Source organism: Macaca nemestrina, chromosome 6, assembly GCF_043159975.1.
Source record: "Macaca nemestrina isolate mMacNem1 chromosome 6, mMacNem.hap1, whole genome shotgun sequence".
NCBI classification, from domain to species: domain Eukaryota; kingdom Metazoa; phylum Chordata; class Mammalia; order Primates; family Cercopithecidae; genus Macaca; species Macaca nemestrina.
In genome coordinates, this window is record NC_092130.1 from 39,632,720 (window position 1) to 39,657,718 (window position 24,999).

Consider the following 24,999-nt stretch of genomic DNA (forward strand, 5'->3'; position numbering starts at 1 on the left):
CAAAGCTCACTAGTAAAGATAAATATATAGACAAAAACAGAATACTATAATACTGTAATGGTGGTACATAAGTCACTTTAAAATCTGATATTTTAAAATCTGGTTAAAACATGAAAGTACAGAAAAACTAACTATAAAAGAATGTTAATGTATACACAATATAAAAAGATGTATTTATGACATCAATAATATAAAATTTGTGTGGGGAGAAGTAAAAGTAATGAGTTTTGTTTTGTGATTGAAGTAAAGATGCTATCATTTTAAAATAGATTTTTATAAGAGTTTTAAAATGTAAGCCCCATGGTAACCACAAAGAAAATACTTATGGAAGATATACAAATGAAAACAGGAAAGGAACAAAAACATAGCATTACAAATCTCAATAAAACACAAAGGGAGACAGTAACAGAAGGAAAGAGGAGCAAAAAGTCTACAAGCTGCAAACAACAATTAACAAAGTGGCAACAGTAAGTCATGCCCTATCAATAATTGCTTTAAATAAAAATAGAATAAACTCCCTCAATCAAAAGATACAAAGTGGCTGAACTGATTTTTTTAAAGACCCAATCACATGCTAACTACAAGAGATTTACTTTAGATTTAAAGACCTAGATAGGCTGAAAGTTAAAAGGATATTTTAAAAATTTCATGCAAATTACAACCAAAAGAGTGCAAATGTGAAAAGAGCTACTACATCAGACAAAATAGTCTTTAAGTCAAAAAGTGTCATAAGAGACAAAGAAGAACATTATATAGTGATAAAAGGTCAATTCACCAGAAAGACATAGCAATTATAAATATATATGCACCCAACATTAAAACACCTAAATATATGAGGCAAACATTCACAGAAATGGAGAAATAGATTGCAATACAATACAGTCAAGTGTTGTATAACAACGTTTCAACCAATAACAGACTACATGTACAAGAGTAGTCCCATAAGATTATAATGAAGCTGAAAAATTCCTATCACCTAGTGATGATGTAGCAGTCATAATGTTGTAGCACATTACTCACATGTTTGTGATGACATTGGTGTAAACAAACCTATTGCACTGCCAGTCATATAAAAGTGCAAGATAGCACATACAATTATGTACTGTTATATACAGTACATAATACTTGATATAGATAATAAATGTTGCTGCTTTATGTATTTACTATACTTTTTAGTAGTATTTTACAATGTACTCTTTCTACTTATTAAAAAAATACATTAACTAAAAAAAAAAAATTCACCATAAAACAGCCTGAGGCAAGTCTTTAGAGAGGTATTCCAGAAGAAGACATTGTTATCATAGGAGATGAGAGCATCACATGTGTAATTATCCCAGAACACCTTCCAGTGGACAAGATATGGAGGTGAAAACGATATTGATGATTCTGACCCAATACAGTACTAGGCTAGTATGGGTGTTTATATCTTCATTTTTAACAACAACAACAACAAAAAACTAAGTAAAAGTGAAAAAAATAAAAAAAAATTCAAAATCAAAAAAAGCTTGTAAAATAAGGATATAAAGAGAAAATATTTTTGTACAGCTGTACAATGTGTTTGTGTTTTAAGCTAAGTGTTATTGCAAAAGAGTCAAAAGGTTTAAAAATTTTAAGTTTATAAAGTTAAAAAGTTGCAGTAAGCTAAGGTTAATTTATTACTGAAGAAAGAAAAAAAATTGAGACAGAGTCTCACACTGTTGCTCAGGCTGGAGTACAGTGGCATGACCATGGCTCACTGTAGCCTTGACCTGCTCAACTCAAGGATCCTCCCACCTCAGCCTCCTGAGTAGTTGGAACTACAGGTGTGTGTCACCACAGCTAGCTAATTTTTAAAAATTATTTTCTAGAGACAGGGTCTCACTATATTGCCCAGGTTGGTCTTGAACTCCTGGGCTTAAGTGAGCCTCCTTCCTCAGCTTCCCAAAGTGCTGAGATTACAGGCATGAGCCACCATGACCAGCCTATAAAAAGAAAATTTTTGATAAATTGAGTGTAGCCTAAATGTATAGTGTTTTAAAGTCTACATTAGTGCACAGTAATGTCCTGGGCCTTCACATTCACTCACCATTCACTCTTTGACTCACCCAGAGAAATTTCCAGCTCTGCAACTTCCATTCATAGGGTAAGTACCCTATTCAGGTGTACCATTTTAAAAATCTATACAATGGTTTTACTGTACCTTTTAGATGTTTAGATATGTTTAGGTATACAAATACTTACCATTGTATTACAATTCCCTATAGTATTCAGTACAGTTAACATATGTACGGGTTTGTAGCCTAGAAGCAATAGATCATGTAGCCTAGGCTATATGATCCAGATTTGTGTAAATATTTAAGTACACTCTCATGTTTGCACAGTGATGAATTCCTAGAATGATACAATTCTCAGAATGTATTTCCATCAATAAGTGATATGACTGTAGTAGGAGATTTTGGTACCCTACTTTCAATAAGGAATAGAACATTCAGACAGAAAATCAGTAAGGAAGCAGAGGACTTGAACACTATAGCTGAAATGGAACTGACAGACATATACAGAAAATTCCACCCAACAGAAGCAAATACACAGTCTTCTCAAACATACTCAGAGCATTTTCCAGGATAAATCACACGTCAGGTCACAAAACAAGTCTTAACAAATTCAAGAAGGTTGAAATCTTACTGAATATCTTTTCTGACCACAGTGGAATAAAACTGGAAATCAATAGTGGAATTAAAACTGGAAAATCTGCAAATACGTAGAAATTAAACAACAGAATTTTGAATGACTAGTAGGTCAAAGGGGAAATCAAAAGATAAATTAGAAAATATGTTAAGATAAACAAAAATGAAAACACAACACATCAGAACTTACAGGATACAATAAAAGCAGTACTAAGAAGGAAGATTAAGCTGGGCAAGCTCAGTGGCTCACGCCTGTAATTCCAGTGCTTAGGGAAGCCAAGGCACAAGGATCACTTACACGGAGCTATGATCGTGCCTCTGTATTTCAGCCTGGGCAACACAGCAAGACCTTGTCTCTTAAAAATGAAAACAAAACAAAGAAGGGAGTTGTAAATGCCTACACTAAAAATGAAGAAAGAAGAAAGATCTCAAATAAAAAACAACTCAAGCAACTAGAAAAAAAAGGACAAATGAGGAAGCCCAAAGCAAAGGGAGGAAATACTATAATAAAGATTAGAGCAAAAATAAATGGAAAAAAAGTTTAAATTAAGTTTTTAAACTTAGTTGAATTTTTGAAAAAACAACAAATTTGACAAGCCCTTAGCTAAACTAAGAAAAAAACAAAGAGACTGGAAGTCAGAAACAAAGAAGGTGGCATTACAACTGATGCCACAATTATAAGAGGCTATTAAAATTATATACCAACAAATTAAATAACCTAGAAGAAACTGATTAATTCCTAGAAATATACAAACTACCAAGACATAATCATGAAGCAATAAAAATTCTAAACAAAATGATAACTAGTAAGGAGATTGAATCAGTAATGCAAACCTCCTAACAAAAAATAAAAATAAAAAAAGACCAGATGTCTTTCCTGGCTAATTCTACCAAACTTTTAAAGAAGAATCAATGTTATTTTTTCTCAAACTCTTCAAAAAAAAAAAATTGAAGGAGAGGGAACACTTTCAAACTCATTTTAAAAGTCCAACAAAAAATGGTAGTAAAAAATAAATCTTCAAAAGAAACTACAATCAGAGTGAACAGACAACCTACAGAATGGGAGAAAAGTTTTGCAATCTACCCATCTGACAAAGGGCTAATATCCAGAATCTACAAAGAACTTAAACACATTTACAAGAAAAAACCAAACAACCCCATCAAAAAGTGGGCAAAGGATATGAACAGACACTTCTCAAAAGAAGACATTTATGCAACCAACAGACACATGAAGAAATGCTCATCATCACTGGTCATCAGAGAAATGCAAATCAAAACCACAATGAGATACTATCTCATGCCAGTTAGAATGGCGATCATTAAAAAGTCAGGAAACAACAGGTGCTGGAGACGATGTGGAGAAATAGTAATGCTTTTACACTGTTGGTGGGAATGTAAACTAGTTCAACCATTGTGGAAGACAGTGTGGTGATTCCTCAAGGATCTAGAACTAGAAATACCATTTGACCCAGAGATCCCATTACTGGGTATATATCCAAAGGATTATAAATCATGCTACTATAAAGACACATGCACACATATGTTTATTGCAGCACTATTCACAATAGCAAAGACTTGGAATCAACCCAAATGTCCATCAGTGATAGACTGGATTAAGAAAATGTGGCATATATACACCATGGACTACTATGCAGCCATCAAAAAGGATGAGTTTGTGTCCTTTGTAGGGACATGGATGCAGCTGGAAACCATCATTCTTAGCAAACTATCACAAGGACAGAAAACCAAACACCGCATGTTCTCACTCATAGGTGGGAAATGAACAATGAGAACACTTGGACACAGGGTGGGGAACATCATACACCAGGGCCTGTTGAGGTGTGGGGGATTGGGGGAGGGATAGCATTAGGAGAAATACCTAATGTAAATGATGAGTTGATGGGTGCAGCAAACCAACATGGCACACATGTATACCTATGTAACAAACCTGCACATTGTGCACATGTACCCTAAAACTTAAAGTATAATAAAAATAAGAAGAAATAAAAATAAATATTTATCCCTACCTCACAACAATGATAAAAATATGTGTATTCCAAATGGATTATAGATGCAATGTAAACAATGAAATAAAATATACCACAGAGAATTATCTTTATGAAATAGGATCAGAAGCAAAAACTGATAAATTGATTTTAACCAAAATTACAACTTTCTATTCACCAAAAGACAACTAGAATTAAAAACAAGCCATGAGGTTGAAAACTACTTAAAAAAAGGAGTTATGTTCAGAATATAAGATTTGTTTAAGTAATAAGAAAAACACAAGATAAAGAAAGAAAGAAAGTTTTATGGAAGCAAAAAAGAAGAGAAAAAAGAAAAGTAAAACAACAGACTAGAGAAATAGGAGATTTGAACAGCTATTGCACAAAATAAGGTATAAAAATTGCCAAAATAAAATAGAAAGGTACTCAACTTCATTTAAACATAAAATAATTTCAAAATGAGATTACAAAACTTGCCCAGTAAAATGGCTAACATGAAAATAACCTGACAAATGTAGAGATGATGTGGAGTAGCAGAAAGCCTTATACACTACTAGGAATGTAAATAGGTAAAAACATCTTGGAAAATTGGTTGGTGTTAGCTACAAAAGACAAAGATACACACATATTCTGTGACCCACAAACACAACTCTTGGGAAAAACCTAAGAGAAATCTGTGTACATGGGCATCAAAGAAATGTGCAATATATTTATGATGGCATTATTTGAAATAGACATTGAGGCACAATGCAAATTCCTGAACAGTAGAATAAATAATATATAGTATATTTATGAAATAGTACTAGAAATAGAATTAAATGAACTACAACTACATGTAACAACATGGATAATTTCACAAACAATGAGTGATAAATATAAATAACACACAAATGCACAGACAATACACGTTGTGCAATTCCAATTAGAATACGTTCCCAAAACAGGCCCAGAATAAACACAGATATAAAAGGCAAATGTGCAGTTACACTGGAGGAAAAACAAGGGAAGTGATTTGGCAAGTGCATGTGAGGGGCTTCAGCGATGGAGGCAATAGATGTTTTCACTTTCATACAATTTATGGAGCTTTATTATTTCAGCCTCTGCACATTTGTTTATGTGTTATAGGTTAAATAATAGTAAAATGTTTTCTAAATGTTCGTATTACCAAAAATAAAGAAGGTGAATACAGTGAAAATTTACTAGAAATTACAGTCCTGTTAATATGCATTGAATAATGCAGCATACAATGAAGGAAGGCAATATATATTGCTTTGATGTCCTGTAATTCCAAAAGACTTTAGTTAAAATGGATATGTAAAAAGAGGTAAAATTTTAACCCAGGGAAATTTGATTCTTAGAAATAAATTTACGAAGAAGTTGATAGAGAAAAACAATACGAAAATTAAACAAAAGGATGTTATACACTAACCTTTGCAAAGGATTCCTCAGTTGTCTGCAGTTGATCTTCTCTGTCCCTAGAGTTAGGTAAACTGGGGCTGAAGGCCATGAGGTCGGTCTTGGGTGGGCCCTCACCAGAGCACACCCTCGGCCTCCTCTGCTGCGAGTATGACCAGCTCCCCACCGCGCTGGAGCACACCAGTGTGGGCTTGCCCGGAGCGCATGCGCCCTCGGTGGGCGGTGCCGAGCAACGCAGCGCGGTGTACAGCAGCAGCGTGAGCACCAAAAGGCTGGACACCGCGCAGATGGCGATTATCAGGTACACGTTGACATCCACCAGCGCAGCCTCGGGACCCACAGCGCCCGACAACGCCCGTGAGGAGGCCTTTGGCGCCTGTCCACTCTCCACAAGTGACACCAGCACGGTGGCCGTGGCCGTCAGTGCGGGCTTGCCGTGATCCTTCACCAGTACCAGTAGGCGGTGGCGCGGAGCGTCCGCTTCGTCCAGGACACGCGTCGTGCTGATCTCGCCCGTGTACAGCCCCACGCGGAACGGGATGCGCATGCCACCAGTCCCCGGCTGCAGCTCGTACGAAAGCCACGCGTTGTAGCCTGAGTCAGCATCCACCGCGCGCACCTTTGCCACCACGTGGCCCGCACCCACCGACCATGGCACCAGCTCGTTCACTGAGCCACCGATGCCACCCGCCCGAGGCGCTAGCAGTGCTGGCGCGTTGTCGTTCTCGTCCAGCACGAACACCTGCAGCGTCACGTTGCTGCCCAGAGATGGCACGCCCGCGTCGCGCGCGCTCACCTGGAACTGCAGCAGCCCCAGCTCCTCGTGGTCCAGCGGTTGCAGCGCGTACACCTTGCCGCTCTCCGCGTGCACCGACACGTAGCTCGACAGCGCGCGCTCGCCCACCCGCTGCTCCACCAGCGAGTAGGACACCAGCGCGTTCTCCTGCGCGTCCGCGTCCCGCGCAGACACAGTGAAGATGTGGCAGCCCGGCGGGTTGTTCTCTTTCACGAACACTGTGTACTCGGGCTGCGCGAACGCTGGCGCGTTGTCGTTCACGTCGGCCACCTCCACAGAAACACTGGCTGTGGCCCACAGCGAAGGCGAGCCCCCGTCCCGCGCGGTCACCACCAGCTCATAGGCCGACACGCTCTCGCGGTCCAGGGCACTGTCCAGCACCAACGAGTAGTAATTCTTGAAGGTGGACACCAGCTTGAAAGGGACGTGGGACGTCAAGGAGCAGGTGACCAGCCCATTGACACCCATGTCTTTGTCGGACACGCTGATCAGGGCGATGACTGTGCCCAGTGGAGCGTCCTCTCTAATTGGAAGTGATAAAGACTTGAATTCCAAATCTGGGACATGATCGTTGTTGTCTTCTACTTCCACAATAACTCTACAATGGCCAGAAAGTGGGAGCTGTCCCATATCAATGCCCTCTACAATAATTTCATAGGATTTGCTTTCTTCAAAATCAATATATCCCTTTACAATAATTTGTCCAGTAATTGGATCTATGTGAAACTTGGATTTCACATTTGGCGAAACATCATTTGAGAATGAATAAACAATGTCCCCATTCAATCCTTCGTCTAAATCTGAGGCGTTAAGTTTAATTACCAGTGTTCCATTAGGAACATTTTCTGGTAATCTCACCTTATAAAGGGTTCTGTCAAAAGCTGGGGCATTGTCATTGGCATCCAGTACTGTGATGAGTAACTGAATAGTGCCAGTCAACTCGGGTTTGCCTCCATCAGTGGCTGTGAGCACTAAAAATATCTCCGGAGCTTCTTCTCTGTCTAAAGATTTCCATAGTATAAGCCCAAGACCTTTTACCAGCTCATCATCAGATGGTTTTTCCAGAGAAAAGTATTCATTTGGGCTCAGTCTGTAAGTGAGCAGGGCGTTCTCCCCGATATCGGCATCCGAGGCGCCCTCTAGTGGAAACCGAGAGTCAAGCGGCCTGGATTCCGCTATGGACAGGTTCTTTTGTGTTGCTGGGAACACCGGCGGGTTATCGTTAATGTCCCTCACCTCCACGTCCACATGGAAAACCTGCAGCGGCCCGTCCACGATCACCTCCAGGTGGATGCTACACTCCGAGTTCCACCCACACAGCTCCTCGCGGTCGATCCGAGAATTCACAAACAAAATGCCATTCTGCAGATTTACCTCCAGAAGATCTCCGCGGCTCTTGGACGCCACCCGGAACAGGCGCGGCACTAGCTCCGCCAGCTCCAGCCCCAGGTCCTGTGCGATGCGGCCCACGAAGGTGCCGTGTTTGGCCTCCTCGGAGACCGAGTAGTGTAGCTGACCGTTCCCTGCCTCCCAGGTTGCGAGGAGAAGAAGCAAGAGCAGCAGACGCCGGGATTCCTGGCCGCTTCCCCAGGAAAACTCCATCTTTAGTGCACAGTGTTTTGTTCTGATTAAATATCGTTTCTCAAAGTCAAGAGAAATCTTTTGATCGGTCGGTCAAGTGCAGCTGCATCCTCCATATTTCAGACTCCAAAGAATGCATATAGTTCCTTCCCTGAAGAATAGAAGGAATTTTCCCCTCTTCTTTCTTCTCTCATGTATTTTGTGGTAAAGAGCGACATCATGTGGCTCCAAACCGTAAGTAGCAATTGTGGAAATCCACACACACTCTACTATAAACTACTTGGTTTTATTTATTCTTTCAGCCGTTTTGGAAAATAGGAATACATTTTGTACTATTGTGGTACACATTGTACCACTGATTGATTGAGTGTGGTCCTTAGTTTCACCATAGGGGCACCTTTTACTTCAGTAGAAATAATTTTTTCAACACAGGCTTTAAGTATTACAGAGACCTAACTACACACTTTGTAAACATGTAACCGTAAAGTGTTGATTACAAAAATTCATTAAAGATTCCTGTATTCCCAAGAATTCCAGGGTTGATAACACCCTCTTCGCCCTAGTATTTTTGGTGTTGTAGACTTAAGGGGACTGGTCTCTAGGGAACTTCTAGTCCCAAGAACAAGCTATTGAAAGGGAAATTTTCAGATGTTTTATAAAAGAATCAAAGACCATCAGCATTTAATTAAATGTCTTCCTTGAGTCATGTCAGGGCTGAAAGTGCAAGGAAGCAGGAAGTTACAGCAAATAGCTTGCATGGAAAAGCATTCCAAATAATTTTATTCATTGGAACTCATTTGCTCCCATGAGCGAGGCTGGTATTCTCATTTTGACTCTTACAGTTTATAAGTACTTGCTTGTTCTTCAGTAGGTAATGTGCCTAAGCTTCTATTTTCTCCTATAGTGCTTATATATTTTAGCCAAACTGAATATTTCCTGCTTCCAATAACATTTTTCAATAAACAAACATGTTCATTTTGTTCTGTCTACAAGTAATCCACATCATTTCTAAACTCTTCTAAAGCCAATTTTTATAACCACTTAAAAGTTCCCTGACCCATGAAGAATGTCATGATTAAACCAATTAAACAGGTATTTTTTCTTCTTTTACAAACTGCAGCACCACGGTGGAATCGTGTGGGCCATTTATTACATTAATTTATCTCATAAGCATTTGAGTATGTGTGTCCTTTTTTGGAATATATATTTTAAAGGGAATAGTTGTATCTTAATTGTTTAATAGCTCAAAGGGACTTACTTAATATTTGCTAAATATTTACCCTGTGGAAAAGATTTGGTTTCCTTCCATTTCCTAATAAAATGCATTAATTTAAGGTGATCGCATAGCTAGTTGGGAAAATGTGGTGTTTCGGCAGCCTGTATAATTTTCTAAAGACACAAAAAAAGTCTCTAGACATTTCCCCAATTAAGATGTATTTCAAGTTCCATGTTGAAAACTTGGGTTTTAGCTTAATTTTTATTCTAATTCTTGGTAATCACGATCTTTGAATCATCCTGGGTATTAATGGGGAATGAAGACTTCCCAATAAATAAACCACAATACATTTATTCTTACATAAAGAAATTTAATATATAAAGACATAATGGTAGCTATTTAAAAACTTTCTTTGCCTCCTGTATTCATAAAGTTCTTCTCATCCTGTTTGTCTAAACAAAAAATCAATCTAGTGAAAATAGCTTTATGCTCCCTCTCTATCGAAGAGCTACATTCACACAAACACACACACACAAATCAAAACAACAACAACAAAAAAACCCACCAACTTTCTGAATCAAACAGAAACCAGAGTACTTTCACTATTTGGGGACCCAAACTAGATTTTTACAAAATTATCATTGACATCAAGCACATTGGAAAAAAAGAGGAAGAATTCCATTTTCACACATTTCATTTGTAATATTTTCATTTGCCAGGTATTTTAATGTACAGATGGGGAATGCAGCAGAATAGAAAAGGATGTTTATTTGGTAGCTATTCAATATTTATTTGGCATAGCATCAATATATCTGCGAAACAAAAATTCCAAAGTCTTCAAAATGTCTTTGCCAAGAGTCTTGTTAGACAAGAATTTCAAGAGGCAAGCTGGATTTGAAGATTGAAGTTCCATATCTGGGAGGACAAGTACTTTGGCTGACTCTATTATATTCAAGAAGCTGATAACATAACTAAATTTTTTAAATATTGACCTGAGTTGGACACACTATGGCTACTACTTCATGGACAAGGGAGCAACAAAGGATAGTGGCAAAAAAGGAAATAAAGAAAATGAAAGTCGGGAGAAGGAGAGGAGTCAAGAAAAGTATCTATTTTACATGTTAGACCTCTCACACTGTCAATGAGTATTGACCAGGTTTCAGCTGGTTACTATTTCTCTCCAGTGGTAGGGAAACTTAAATGGGAGTCCAACTAATTGCTAGAGGAGATAACCAAATGTGTGGGGGGAGTGATTAGAAAAAAGTCTAACTTCAATTTTATTTGGTTCTGGTTATTTGGAGTTTTCTACTTACTGCATGGCACACATTAATAGGTAGGATGCTATTCAGAGAAGGTAACCAGTAATAACATTAAAACATTGGCTTATCAAACTTATTTCATATTGACATCCTTAGTATGGTATGTAAAAGACACTAATGAATAAAAAGTTTTGCTAGTAGGGATAGTTTTAAAATTAGATACCATAATTATTTTCAAGATATTGTTCAGATTGAAAATTATTTTTAACAAGGTTTAAAACATTCTTTTAAAATGAATATATAAATATACTACAGAGCTATTAAATTTTCACTTCATATTGATATTTGAGTTATTAGTAATAAATAAATTTGAACACATAATACAGTAGTATTATTAAAGTAGTATTAAATAAAGTAGTGATAAACTAAAGATGAACAAAAATACAATTCTAAATGCAATTGTTATTCTCGATTTTTCTCCCAACTGGGAAATCAACAAACAATAAACAGTATTGCCAAATAAGAGCACAAGGCCTAAAATGAATCACATTCAAGTGAAAAAGAAGGATTGACACTCCAAACAAATGAATAAGAGAATAAAAGAGGTTCCGTAAAAGACAATAGGTGTAATGATCTAATTTTTGAAACTGAAGGTGGAAAAGCATAATCAATAGGGAATTATAAGCATTTAGATGAACTCATAAAATGAGCAAGTAACATTCGTACTAACAGGTAGTAGGAAGTCCAAATGAAAAGTGGCAAAAGATATTGAGGAAGCATTGTGTAGGGAGGGATAAGTATAAAACGAGTCGAAATCAAATTCTCTAAATAATGAAACTCATCTAGAAAAAATATTTGTCTTATACCCAGGCATTTAGCAATAAAATAATCCTACTACTGCACCTGCTAACAAACAAAATTACAAGTGTGGATCTCATGACTTACTGCTGATTTGGTTCAAAAATTAGCAACAAAAATCTTAGCATTTTAACCACAAAACCAAAAAACTGGAAAAGTCTAATTATGAATCACATAATTCATACTTAACTATTAACGTATTTCCAAAATAGTGGAAACATTGAGGAATGAAAAAGACATTTTGGAAAGAATAAATAAAAATTACTCACTTTGACTGAGTGATCAACGTCCACATCCTGTTTCTCCTCTCTATCCCGGCTAATTGGACAAGGAGAAAGGCTAGGGCTAAAAGCCATGAGGTCGGTCTTGGGCAACTCCTCTCCAGAGCACACCCTCTGCTGCCTCTGCTGCGAGTATGACCAGCTCCCCACCGCGCTGGAGCACACCAGCGTGGGCTTGCCCGGCCCACACGCGCCTTCGGTTGGCGGCGCAGAGCACCTCAGAGCAGTATATAGCAGCAGTGTGAGCACCAACAGACTAGACACTGCGCAGACGGCGATGATCAAGTACACGTTGACATCCACCAGTGCAGCCTCAGGGCCGGTGGTGCCAGCGGACGCCCGGGACGAGGCCTTGGGTGCCTGGCCACTCTCCACCAGCGACACCAGCACAGTAGCTGTGGCGGTCAATGAGGGTTCACCGTGGTCCTTCACCAGCACCAGTAGGCGGTGGCGCGCGGCATCCACCTCGTCCAGGGCACGCGTCGTGCTGATCTCGCCCGTGTACAGCCCCACGCGGAACGGCATGCGCGCGCCACCAGTCCCCGGCTGCAGCTCGTACGAAAGCCACGCGTTGTAGCCTGAGTCAGCATCCACTGCACGCACCTTCGCTACCACGTGGCCCGCACCCACTGACCGCGGCACTAGCTCACTCACTGCACCACCGATGCCACCCACCCGAGGCGTCAGCAGTGCTGGCGCGTTGTCGTTCTCGTCCAGCACGAACACCTGCAGCGTCACGTTGCTGCCCAGAGATGGCACGCCCGCGTCGCGCGCGCTCACCTGGAACTGCAGCAGCTCCAGTTCCTCGCGGTCCAGCGGTTGCAGTGCGTACACCTTGCCGCTCTCCGCGTGCACCGACACGTAGCTCGACAGCGCGCGCTCGCCCACCCGCCGCTCCACCAGCGAGTAGGACACCAGCGCGTTCTCCTGCGCGTCCGCGTCCCACGCAGACACCGTGAAGATGTGGCAGCCCGGCGGGTTGTTCTCCCTCACGAACACTGTGTACTCGGACTGCGCGAACGCTGGCGCGTTGTCGTTCACGTCGGCCACCTCCACAGACACGCTGGCCGTGGCCCACAGTGAAGGCGAGCCCCCGTCCCGCGCGGTCACCACCAGCTCATAGGCCGACACGCTCTCGCGGTCCAGGGCGCTGTCCAGCACCAAAGAGTAGTAATTCTTGTAGGTGGACACCAGCTTGAAGGGGACGTGGGGCGTCAGGGAGCAGGTGACCTGTCCATTGACACCTGAGTCACGGTCAGACACACTGATCAGGGCGATGACTGTGCTAACTGGCGAGTCTTCTAATACAGGTAAAGATAGTGATTTAATAACTAACTCAGGTAAATTATCATTGATGTCCACAATTTCGAGTAGAACCGTGCAGTGATCTGACATTGGAGGATTTCCTTTATCCGTGGCTTCTACCTGGATTTCATATGACTTACTTTCCTCGAAATCTATGTTACCCTTTACACTGATTTGTCCATTGACTGGATCTAAATGGAATTTTGACAGAATATCTGTTGACATGTCCGTATTGAAAGAATATACGATATCCTTATTTACTCCTTCATCCAAATCTGTGGCGTTAACAGTCACCACTAGGGTACCATTTGGTGCATTTTCGAATAATCTGACTTTATAGATCGTCCTCTCAAACGCTGGGGCGTTGTCGTTTACATCTAAAACAGTGATCTTTAGTTGAGTCGTGCCAGTGAGCTCAGGTTTCCCACCATCAATTGCTGTTATTAGTAAATAATGCTTAGGAGTGTCCTCTCGATTTAAATTTTTTTTCAACACGAGTCCAAGGGATTTAATTTCCTCATCATTTCTTTTAACGTTCAAGGTAAAATATTCAGTGGAATCAAGACTGTAAGTCAACAACGAATTTGTTCCGATATCTGCATCTGATGCGCCCTCTAGCGAAAACCGAGAGCCAGGCTGTCGGGATTCGGAAATAAACAGATTCTTTACAGCCATTGGAAAAACTGGCGCGTTGTCATTAATGTCCTTCACTTCCACGTCCACATGGAAAACCTGCAGCGGCCTGTCCACTATCACCTCCAGGTGGATGCTACACTCCGAGCTCCACCCGCACAGCTCCTCGCGGTCGATCCGAGAATTCACAAACAAAATGCCATTCTGCAGATTTACCTCCAGAAGGTCCCCGTGTGTTTTGGATGCCACCCGGAACAGGCGCGGCACCAGCTCCGCCAGCTCCAGCCCCAGGTCCTGCGCGATGCGGCCCACGAAGGTGCCGTGTTTGGCCTCCTCGGGGACGGAGTAGTGGAGCTGGCCACTCCCCACCTCCCAGGCTGCGAGGAGCAGAAGAGAAAGCAGCAGGCACTGGGCTCCAGGATCTTCTCGCCAGGAGAATATTGCAAGCATTTTCCAAATATTAGATTGCCTTTACATTGATCCAAACTTTAAAAATAATTCGAGTTCCCTATCTTCATTTCTTAAACTCCTCGGTGTTAAATTTTAGAGAGGATGAAGCAAAGCAGTATCTGAATACGTAATGCACGCTGTCTTTTATGGAGAAAGACTTTGTGGTGGACAGCGACATCATGTGGCTAAATGTGTAAGTATTAAATATGTAAATATATCTTCTTTTCCTTGTATGTCGTTTGAACGTTCCCAAAATTTGTAGTTTCAGTTGTAATATCCTTCGGTCACTCCTCAAAGTCCTTATATTTTACCTAAATATTTCCTTAGAACTTTTATACTAATTCACTATCAATTGTGCTAATTCACGACATACAGTAAAATACTGTGATTCCTGTTTTAACAGTGGACATCTATTGGAAATGTTTCCCACGTGACAGCCACTTTTCTACTTGTCTTAATGGAATTATCCCGTTAAACTCTCACAATCCTCTGAAATAAGTTTTAATATTATTCACTTTTTATAAACACATAGAGGTTAAGTAAAACAATATTAACTGTTGGTACGATGGGATTTCAATCTGATTCAAGACAACTTACCATTAACCTCTTTACCTCCCAAGCTACATTTTACAGAAAAATCAGATCCTTTCAGATTTATGATCATCAAAACATTGAGACATTTAAGTATTTAAAAGTGTGTGTGTGCTGTGTATATTAAAACATACATGTATCTATTTTATATTATTACAGCAACTGTTAATTTTTTAAAATATGTACATTTATGGTTTTTTTATTTGTAGAATGTCTATAATTCCCTCCCATGCCCCTTTTTCAAGAACTACGGCCTCATCAACTATCTTGACTGTTACTACATAAAGATTTCAGAAGTCAGTCCTTTACAGAGAAATTCAAACAGGAAATTTGTTTCCTATTGTGGGAATGTGATTTGTATATTTGCTACATTCATATCACATCAATTAAGAATATATTAGGTTTAATTTTCTCCACACTCTTTATGTATTTGAATTTACCTGTATATACTAAAATGTTAACAATATAAAATAATTATGTTTTTGATGATCTCCACTCCTGATGAATTTCTAGATTCCAGCTTCTTTAAAAGTTGTTACTTGAAAGAATTGATGATTTAACCATCAGTGAAGGGAGAAAAGTAACCTAGGAACATAAGCCAGTATTTATTCAACATATTTAACACTAAGTAATAAAACATTCTAAAGATCTCTGTGAATTCAGTGAGAAGCATGAATTCTCTCAGCATTTGGAAGTGGGGCAAAGAAAATTCATGGAAAGAGGTCAAATTTAGAGAAATAAAAGAATGTACAAATTTTTGCTTATAGCCAGACCATTTCAAAATAAAATCAAACATGTGATTTAAATATTTGGGGGAAAAGTTTTCATTTCAGCTTTTGTTTCCTGTGTACTCATTAAATGGAAGCCAGGACTGCAACTTACTCAGATTTTATTATTCATATTTAGAATAGGATAAATTATCAATTGTTGTTTTTGTGAATAAATAAATTAATATTTTGAATTAATTTTTTCAAGCAAGATCAATAAAAATGTAAGTTAAATTAATGATATTTGTTAATATCAAACTTACATAATTTCTAACTGATTCTATTGTGCTATATTATGAAGTAAGTAAACATTTAAGAATTATTTCTGAAAAGCATGGAACTAAGAAATAATTATAGCTATTAATATTCCAGTTACCACTTTGCTGAATTTTGAAAGATGGTAGCTAGTTTGAAAATGAGAGATAAACTTAAAATTTTTTAATTTCATGGACTTTATATTAATGAGATGTCTTTGACAACTTATTGTAATACTATGCTTTTCAGTACCTTTAAGAGTTATATTCATTGCGAAATGGGATGTCACATGGGAATTTATAACAGAGTAGACTCCATACTGATTATTAAGAGATAAAGGTAATATTAAAGGAAATACGATTTTAAAAGATTGAGCCATTTTGTAGATAAAGTATCAGTGAATAGTTTCTACTACTACCTAGACATCTCTTAGACAACCAAGAAAAAAATGTAAATAAGAATTAAAAAAAAAAAACTTATAGAGCAACAGATTGTGATTCCTGGAGATCTGGACATATGTGAATATAATTTTAAAAGCGTATCATTTACGCTTTTAACATAGTGGTCAAGTAACTTGGAAATGGATATTCTGACCTAACTATGGAATGGCTAAAGGTAAGATCACTAATGGAAGTTATTTCTATGATTTATCAATATACACGTATATTTAGAATAAACAGCAAATAACTAAGAACCAAGCAGTAGAGGACTGTTTAAGACAGTTATTTTATTGCAATACATCTTCCTTTGGTTGGAAAAGCTAAAAAAATTCTTTCCAAGGGTAGCATTTACTTGTAGAGTTCAGTGTTTTAATTACCCAAAATAAATGTTTCAAATGAAAATGTAGTCATCCAAGACCAGGCCTCACCTTTTGGAAAAATTCCAATTCCATTAGGAATATGGATGCTTCCAGGTAAAATTGAGTGAGCTCACATTAACAGAAAATGTATTCCCACGCATAGAATTAGACGCCAGAAAAAGGTAGTCATTCTCTGCAGTGGGAGGCCTGCACACATTGGCCTAATGATAATGATACTGAAAGGATGATTTATCAACCGTTAACATAAAGACTGGGTAGTCTCCACTTAAATGAAGAAAAAGTCCCACCACCTGAACAACCCCAGTGTGATTTTTAAATGTTAAGATTTTCAAATTAAACAAAATAGAGAGGGTCTCTTTTCTCAATACTCTCTATTTTTGCCTGATAACTCAAAAATTTTATCAGTGTGAAATCTTTATACCAAATAATGGGTTATTTTACTTATAAAAAACATACTTAAGATTAGCAATTATTCCTAAGTGCTGTCATTTTGTTGTAACAACCTGTGCTACATACTTTTGGAAATTCTGGCATTAAAATATCCACTCAGTCTACTTTCAAATACAAATAAAAAGGTCAGGTGCGGTGGCTCACTCCTGTAATCCCAGTACTTTGGGAAGCCTAGGAGGGTGGATCACTTGAGGCCAGGAGTTTGAGATCAGCCTGGCCAACATGGTGAAACCCCGTCTCTACTAAAAAGAAAAAAAAAAAGCCGGGTGTGGTGGTGGGCTCCTGTAATCCCAGTTACTCAGGAGGCTGTGAGGCAGGAGAATCACTTGAACCCAGGAGGCAGAGGTTGCAGTGAGCTGAGATCACACCACTGCACTCCAGCCTGGGTGACAAAGCAAGACTCTGTCTCAACAACAACAACAACAACAACTAAAGAAAAAAGAAAAATATAGAAAAAAATATAACTTATTAACTATTACATAGACAAGGGCATTGTTGATCCAAAGCTAGTTTGAAAATCTAAGAAATGTCCAGGATATAGGTTATTCCAAACACTATCTGACAGATTGGATAGACAGTGTCAATTGAAAATATGTATTATATAATCAAATTCTTTAATATCTTCCGATTGTGATTTTCAGTTTTTAAAAGAGAGCAATGTTTAATTTACAAATTTTGCTGAGGTGTTTTTCAGGCTTTCATGGTCTATTACTCATGACTTAATGACGGAAATGCCAAAATGTAAAAATAAGAAAACAGTTATGTAGATTGTTTAAGTAAATTGTTCAGTAAATGCAAGATATTGATCTCTAATTCATATTCAATATTGCACAGTAGGATGATATAAAATAAATGAAGAACTATGAATCTAAATAACTAGTAGAAATCATATAGAATTTTTAAAAAGAATAGTTTTAGAATTGGCAAGAAAAATTAAAAGACTCACCTTTCCTACGTATTCTGATTCTGAGAGCTGTCTCTCTTCTGTGGAGTCTGGACCTTGAGATAAGCTAGGGCTGAAGGCCATGAGGTCCGTCTTGGGCGGGTCCTCCCCAGAGCACACCCTCTGCCGCCTCTGCTGCGAGTAAGACCAGCTCCCCACGGCACTGGAGCACACCAGCGTGGGCTTTCCTGGCACACGAGCACCCTCAGTTGGCGGCACCGAGCACCGCAGCGCCGTGTACAGCAGCACCGTGAGCACCAACAGGCTGGATACTGCGCAGATGGCGATGATCAAGTACACGTTGACATCCACCAGCGTAGCCTCTGAGCCCGCGGCGCCCACCCACGCCCGCGACGAGGCTTTGGGTGCCTGGCCACTTTCCACCAACGACACCAGCACGGTGGCCGTGGCCGTCAACGTCGGCTCTCCGTGGTCCTTCACCATCACGAGTAGGCGGTGGCGAGGCGAGTCCGTCTCGTCTAGGGCACGTGTCGTGCTGATCTCGCCCGTGTACAGCCCCACGCGGAACGGGATGCGAGCGCTGCCAGTACCCAGCTGTAGCTCGTACGAAAGCCAGGCGTTGTAGCCTGAGTCCGCGTCCACGGCACGCACCTTCGCCACCACGTACCCTGCACCCACCGACCACGGCACCAGCTCACTCACCGCGCCGGCAGCGGTGCCAGCCCTAGGCGGCAACAGTGCCGGCGCGTTATCGTTCTCGTCGAGCACGAACACCTGTAGAGTCACGTTGCTGCTCAGAGACGGCACGCCCGCATCCCGCGCGCTCACCTGGAACTGCAGCAGCTCCAGTTCCTCGCGGTCCAGCGGCTGCAGCGCGTACACCTTGCCGCTCTCCGCGTGCACCGACACGTAGCTCGACAGCGCGCGCTCGCCCACCCGCCGCTCCACCAGCGAGTAGGACACCAGCGCGTTCTCCTGCGCGTCCACATCCCACGCTGACACCGTGAAGATGTGGCAGCCCGGAGGGTTGTTCTCCTTCACGAACACTGTGTACTCAGGCTGTGCGAACGTCGGCGCGTTGTCGTTCACGTCGGCCACCTGGACAGATAAGCTGGCGGTGGCCCACAGTGAAGGCGAGCCCCCGTCCCGTGCGGTCACCACCAGTTCATAGGCTGACACGCTCTCGCGGTCCAGGGAGTTGTCCAGCACCAACGAGTAGTAATTCTTGAAGGTGGGCACCAGCTTGAAGGGGACGTGGGGCGTCAGGGAGCAGGTCACATGTCCATTAGTACCAGAGTCGCGATCCGACACCGTGATGAGAGCAATGACCGTGCCCAGGGAAGCGTTCTCTGAGATGGGAAGTGAGAGAGACGTTATTGAGACTTCTGGTGTGTTATCATTGATGTCCACAAGTTTTAATGAAATTTTACAATGTCCTGACATTGAAGGGGTTCCTTTGTCAGTTGCAGTGACCTGAATCTCGTAGGATTTTGCTTCTTCATAATCTAATTTTCCCATAGTTCTGATTTCCCCTGAGCTGGGATCTATGGTAAACTTAGTCTGTATAGTGGAGAACACATCACTACCAAGTGAATACACAATCTCGCTGTTTGATCCTTCATCTGCATCAGAAGCGTTCAATTTAACCACTAAGGTCCCATTTGCAGTATTCTCTAACAATTTTACTTTGTAAACTGATTGGGCAAAAGTTGGTTCATTGTCATTTACATCTAATACCTTAATAAGTATTTGAACGGTGCCGGTGAGCTCAGGTTTGCCCCCATCAGTAGCCACCAGTAACAAATTAACCTCAGCAGTTTCCTCTCTGTCCAGCGATTTCCCCAGCACGAGAGACAAAGATTCGCTTAGTTCATCATTTGTCTGTATATCTAGGAAGAAAAACTCACTGGAGCTGAGCTTGTAGGAGAGAAGAGCATTTACTCCTATATCTGCATCAGATGCTCCCTCTAGAGGAAACCGAGAATTAAGCAGCCTCGATTCGGGAAACCGGATAGTCTTTACTGTCATTGGAAATACTGGCGGGTTGTCGTTAATGTCCTTCACTTCCACGTCCACATGGAAAACCTGCAGCGGCCTGTCCACGATTACCTCTAGGTGGATGCTACATTCCGCGCTCCGCCCACACAGCTCCTCGCGGTCGATCCGAGAATTCACAAACAAAATGCCATTCTGCAGATTTACCTCCAGAAGGTCCCCATGTGTTTTGGACGCCACCCGGAACAGGCGCGGCACCAGCTCCGCGAGCTCCAGCCCCAGGTCCTGCGCGATGCGGCCCACGAAGGTGCCGTGTTTGGCCTCCTCAGAGACGGAGTAGCGGAGCTGGCGGCTCCCCACCTCCCAGGCTGCGAGGAGCAGAAGCGAGAGCAGCCATGTCCAGGCCTCTCGGCCCCGTCTGATAGAAGACGCCATTATCAATCCTCAACAATTGGATCAAATTAGAGGAGCATGTTTTGCAAAAAAATTTAAATATTCTAGTCTCTGTTAAAGTCCTGCTGCTTCTCTTATTCTTCCGCTTCTCTGAAGTAACAAAGGGGCTCTGGGTATTTTTCTTCCTAGAGAACACTCTATGGTGGACAGCGACATCATGTGGCTAAAACAAAAGCTCTACTGTTTATTCTGTAGATTTAAAACTAGTCAATTTTCTGGTTTAAGTTTACTCATAGCTTTCATCTTGGAAAAAATACCTGTTTTAAGCCCTAAAATATATTACCTTTTTACCCTTTTTTACTCTGGTAAAAAAAACACACAACATAAAAATTAAAAACTACCATATTAACTATGATTAAGTGTACATTTCAGTAATGTTAAGTATATTCACGTTGTTACGAAATTTTCATCTTGGAAAACAGAAACTCTATACCCATCAGACAACAACTCCCCTTTTCACCCTCACTCCAGTCTCTGGTAACCACAGTTCTATTTTCTATTTCTATGAATTTCACTACTTTAGATATTTCATGTAAGTGGACTCATACAGTATTTGTCTTTTTGTGACTGGCCTATTTCACTTAGCACAATGTCCTCAAGGTTCATCCATGTTGTAGCATGTGACAAGATTTATTTCCTTTTTAAGGCTGAATACTAGTCCATCGTATGTATACACCACATTTTGTTTATTCATTCAAACATCCGTGGACGGTTCCTCAAGGTTCATCCATGTTGTAGCATGTGACAGGATTTCTTTCCTTTTTAAGGCTGAATAATAGTCCAACATATGTTTACACGTTTTGTTTATTCATTCAAGTATCCGTGGACATTTGAGTTGCTTCCATCTCTTGACTGCTGTGAACAGTGCTGTCATGGACATGGGTGTGCAAATATTTCCTTGAGACCCTGCTTTCAATTCTTTTGGATATTTAGCATTTTTCAGTTTCTTCAAATGAAGAACATAGTAACCAAAGGTATTTTAGTCCATTGAAAATATATGTGTATATATACTGTTGTTTTGTGATTTAATTTTGATTTTTGAATTGTTTGCAGATGTTTTGAAATTAATAATTTATTTGTTTCTCATTTGGATAATGTATTATTAATTTAGAATATTTCCTTTTCCATTACATTTAGACTTTTATGCAAGAACAATACAAGTTATCTTTTTTTAGTGTTAATTACTTGAGAATATCTTGTTAATTTTTAGCTGATCCCTTCACAGTAAAAAACAATGAAAATAGAATAAAGATAAGATGAGGATGAAATAAAATGAATCAAGGAGTGGGATATCATACAAAATGCATAATAAAGGGTCACTTTCAGTTACTCTAACCATGTCGCAAATTTTGTTTTCAGCTTCCTAGAGCAAAGAGAAAAGTAAGATTAATTGCAAAATTTGCAATGTCCATAAGAGAAAAGCAAAGCTCTTGTTAAGAAAAGCTGGCTTTTTTTCCAATAACAATTTTTCCCCTCATGTACAGTATCTTAAGATACTCATTTGTACCATCTATGGAAGTGTGTATTTATATTAATCATACTCTAACAATGAATCCCAAGCTAACTGATTTAAGCAAAAATAAACCAGAGAATCCTTTACTGACTTGTACATGGAAGTGGGTGATTAATTACTGGTTTCAGGCATAACTGGGTCTACACCCTTCCATAATTCCATAAGGAAAATAATCTCCACATTTATAATTCCTTTTCCCCTGCTGACCGTCTTCTCAGGCAGACTTTTCCCAATGTGCTGGCAAAATGGCCAAAGTAGCTTTCTAGACTAAAAATTACCAGTTTATTGACTCTTACCAGAAAGTGCCCTTTTCTAACAGTCCAGCAAAAATCCTGGATATTACTTCCCACAGCCCAGTTTGTATGATATAAATTTCCTTTAGTCAATAATTGTGATTTTTCTCACATTGGCTAGACATAGGTCCATTTGTTCATTCTTGAAGCCAGGAAATGAAATCAGCTCCACCTAAATTATGTGAAATGAAAAGTGGGAGGTTGGTTCTTATGTGAACTGAAAAGTGGAGGTCATGGCATGTACCCAAATTCTCCTGGAGCTTAAACAGATGGCAGATAGCTATAGAACTGGTCATTACAGCATTATGTAGTTGCAAAGCAACTGCATACGTGTGACACCCAGTAATTATTGTTTAATCTATGGCCAACATTGACCACTGTTGACACATAGAAGGAATTATACCTAGAATCCAGATGCCAGCTTCAGAAAACATGACTTGCTTGAGATAATTTCTGCAATCATATAAGGTAATTATACTGGATTTTCAGAATGACATATGTGGGGGTGTAAGAGGCATTTTGTGCTGTTATTTAGGATTTCTGAGAATATAGAATATTTCCCCTTTCCCTCGGAGATAGAATACTGTTGCCAGATATGCAAGTATATTTCCCCCACAATGAAGAAAAGAGACTAAGAAGCCATGCTCAGCAAATCATCCTTCCTCTCACTGCACTTGATATCTCTTGGTACCTGTTTTGGGTCAAAGATAACCCAAAAGACATCACTTTTCTGAGGTTCAAATAAGTGACTTTATTTGGAATAAAGGTCTTTGCAGTTGTAACAAAGATGAGGATCTTTATATGAGATCATCCTAGATTAAAGAAGGCCATAAATCCAATGATGGTTGCCCCTTATAAAAGACAGAAAAAGAGAAGGCATATAGTAACACAGGAAAGAAGGAAATGTGAAGACAGAGGCAGGAACTGGAGTTATGCTGCCACAAGCCAAGCAATGCCAAGAGCCACCAGAAGCTGGAAGATGCAAGAAAAAGTTTTCCCCTAAAGTCTTCAGAAGAAATGTGGCCCAGGCAACACCTTGATTTTGGACTTCTGGCCTCTGTAAGAAAGAAGAAATTTATTCTTATAGAGACTCTGTGAGAGAATAAATTTCTGCTGTTTCAAGCCACCAAGTCTGTGGTAATTTGTTGCATCAGCCCAAGGAAACTAATATAGTACCCATTGCTAAAATTATACCCTTTGCACCTATCTACGCAACTGTATGTCCCTTAACGTTTACATGTCCAAGCACTCATTCTTGCAAAACCTTCAACCTAGTCTTTCACAAAACTACTAGAAGACCCTAGAAGAAAAAAACAACAAAGGGAATGGATCCTAAGCAAGAAAAAAGAAGGAATATCTATGACATTTTAAATTTCAGTTTATTATTTTTCTTCTGCTACCTTTTATATTTAAGAAAAAGTAATCAAAACACAGTAGATTTTTTCCATGGAATTCAAGTTATCTAATCTGCTTAATGGTCAGATGTCTTAGTAGAAAGTGTCAACAATAATGTTCTCCTACAGTTGTATTTCCTGTTGTAAAAAAAAAATGCCCTCCTCTTAAAATTTGTTCTGTTCATATTAGCTTAATGGCAGCGGAACCCCAATACATATGCTGTTGTGAGTTAACATTCACTTTTTCCTCTAAAGTAAACCTAATTTTATTTATTGCCCCTACAGAGTCCTTTGTAGTTTTGGGGGACTTCCTATGACAGCTTTTCTCCACATGTTGGCTCAGCATCCTGGATTGCTTTGACTTTATGGCATCTCAGTATCAATGTAATTGATGTACAATTACTCAGTGCTTATGTAATTGCTGTAACAGGAAAAGATAGCAGAAGAGTCTTTCACTGGCAGTTACATAATTCTGCTTGGAAGTGACACACCATTCACATTTCATTGGCCAAAGGAAATCACGCAATCGTGCTACTTCAAAACAACAAAAAAATGAAATCCTCCAGCATTCTCAGAGGAATATTGGTAGTGGCTACCAACACAAACCATTTCTCATTTTCATCTATTTGCATCCTTCACTGACCACAAGTCTCTAAGGTCCCTCAAATGATACCTTACTAGTTTGTGGAAGAAATCTCATGAAGAAAGATAAGCCTGTTGAAAGTTGTGTTAACTATATGAAGATTTGGAATGGAGGAAGAACTTTAACTACCAATGGGAAATCCATTCATATTTACATTAAAATAAATACGAAGTGACAATACCACTCCACAATCATCTTTTCTTCCATTCTAGAATTACCTTTTCATAAAATTACTTTTCAAATTTTGCACTCCTACACCCATTTATTTTGGTTTAATAGTAATTCACTATTATTTGTGATTCACTTTCAAGTTAATAACCTCAACTAACCTAGAAAACTAAATAAGGAAATATTGAATGTATCTAAAGGCAATCCTAAGCCTGGACATTAATATTGTTAGCAAATGAAGCTCTGGGGACATAGTAATGTGAATTGGAAAGAGAAATTATTTTGT

At 39.8% G+C, this 24,999-nt stretch overlaps 1 protein-coding gene across 4 annotated transcripts in view; it reads right to left on the bottom strand.

Moving 5' to 3' along the window:
- Positions 1-24,999, bottom strand: part of LOC105467247 (protocadherin alpha-C2) — a 220,551-nt gene that overhangs the window by 190,901 nt on the left and 4,651 nt on the right. The window contains exon 1 of one of the 4 annotated variants that reach the window (XM_024788270.2): positions 18,297-21,748. The exons of 1 other annotated variant lie outside the window; for it this stretch is intronic. In XM_024788270.2, coding sequence (XP_024644038.2) covers positions 18,297-20,684 — 2,388 coding nt within the window. In that variant the 5' untranslated portion in view covers positions 20,685-21,748. Of the gene's footprint in view, positions 1-6,101; positions 8,599-18,296; positions 23,566-24,999 lie in introns of those variants that run through there. 2 more of the 4 variants (XM_071098304.1, XM_024788277.2) reach the window with 2 other exon arrangements.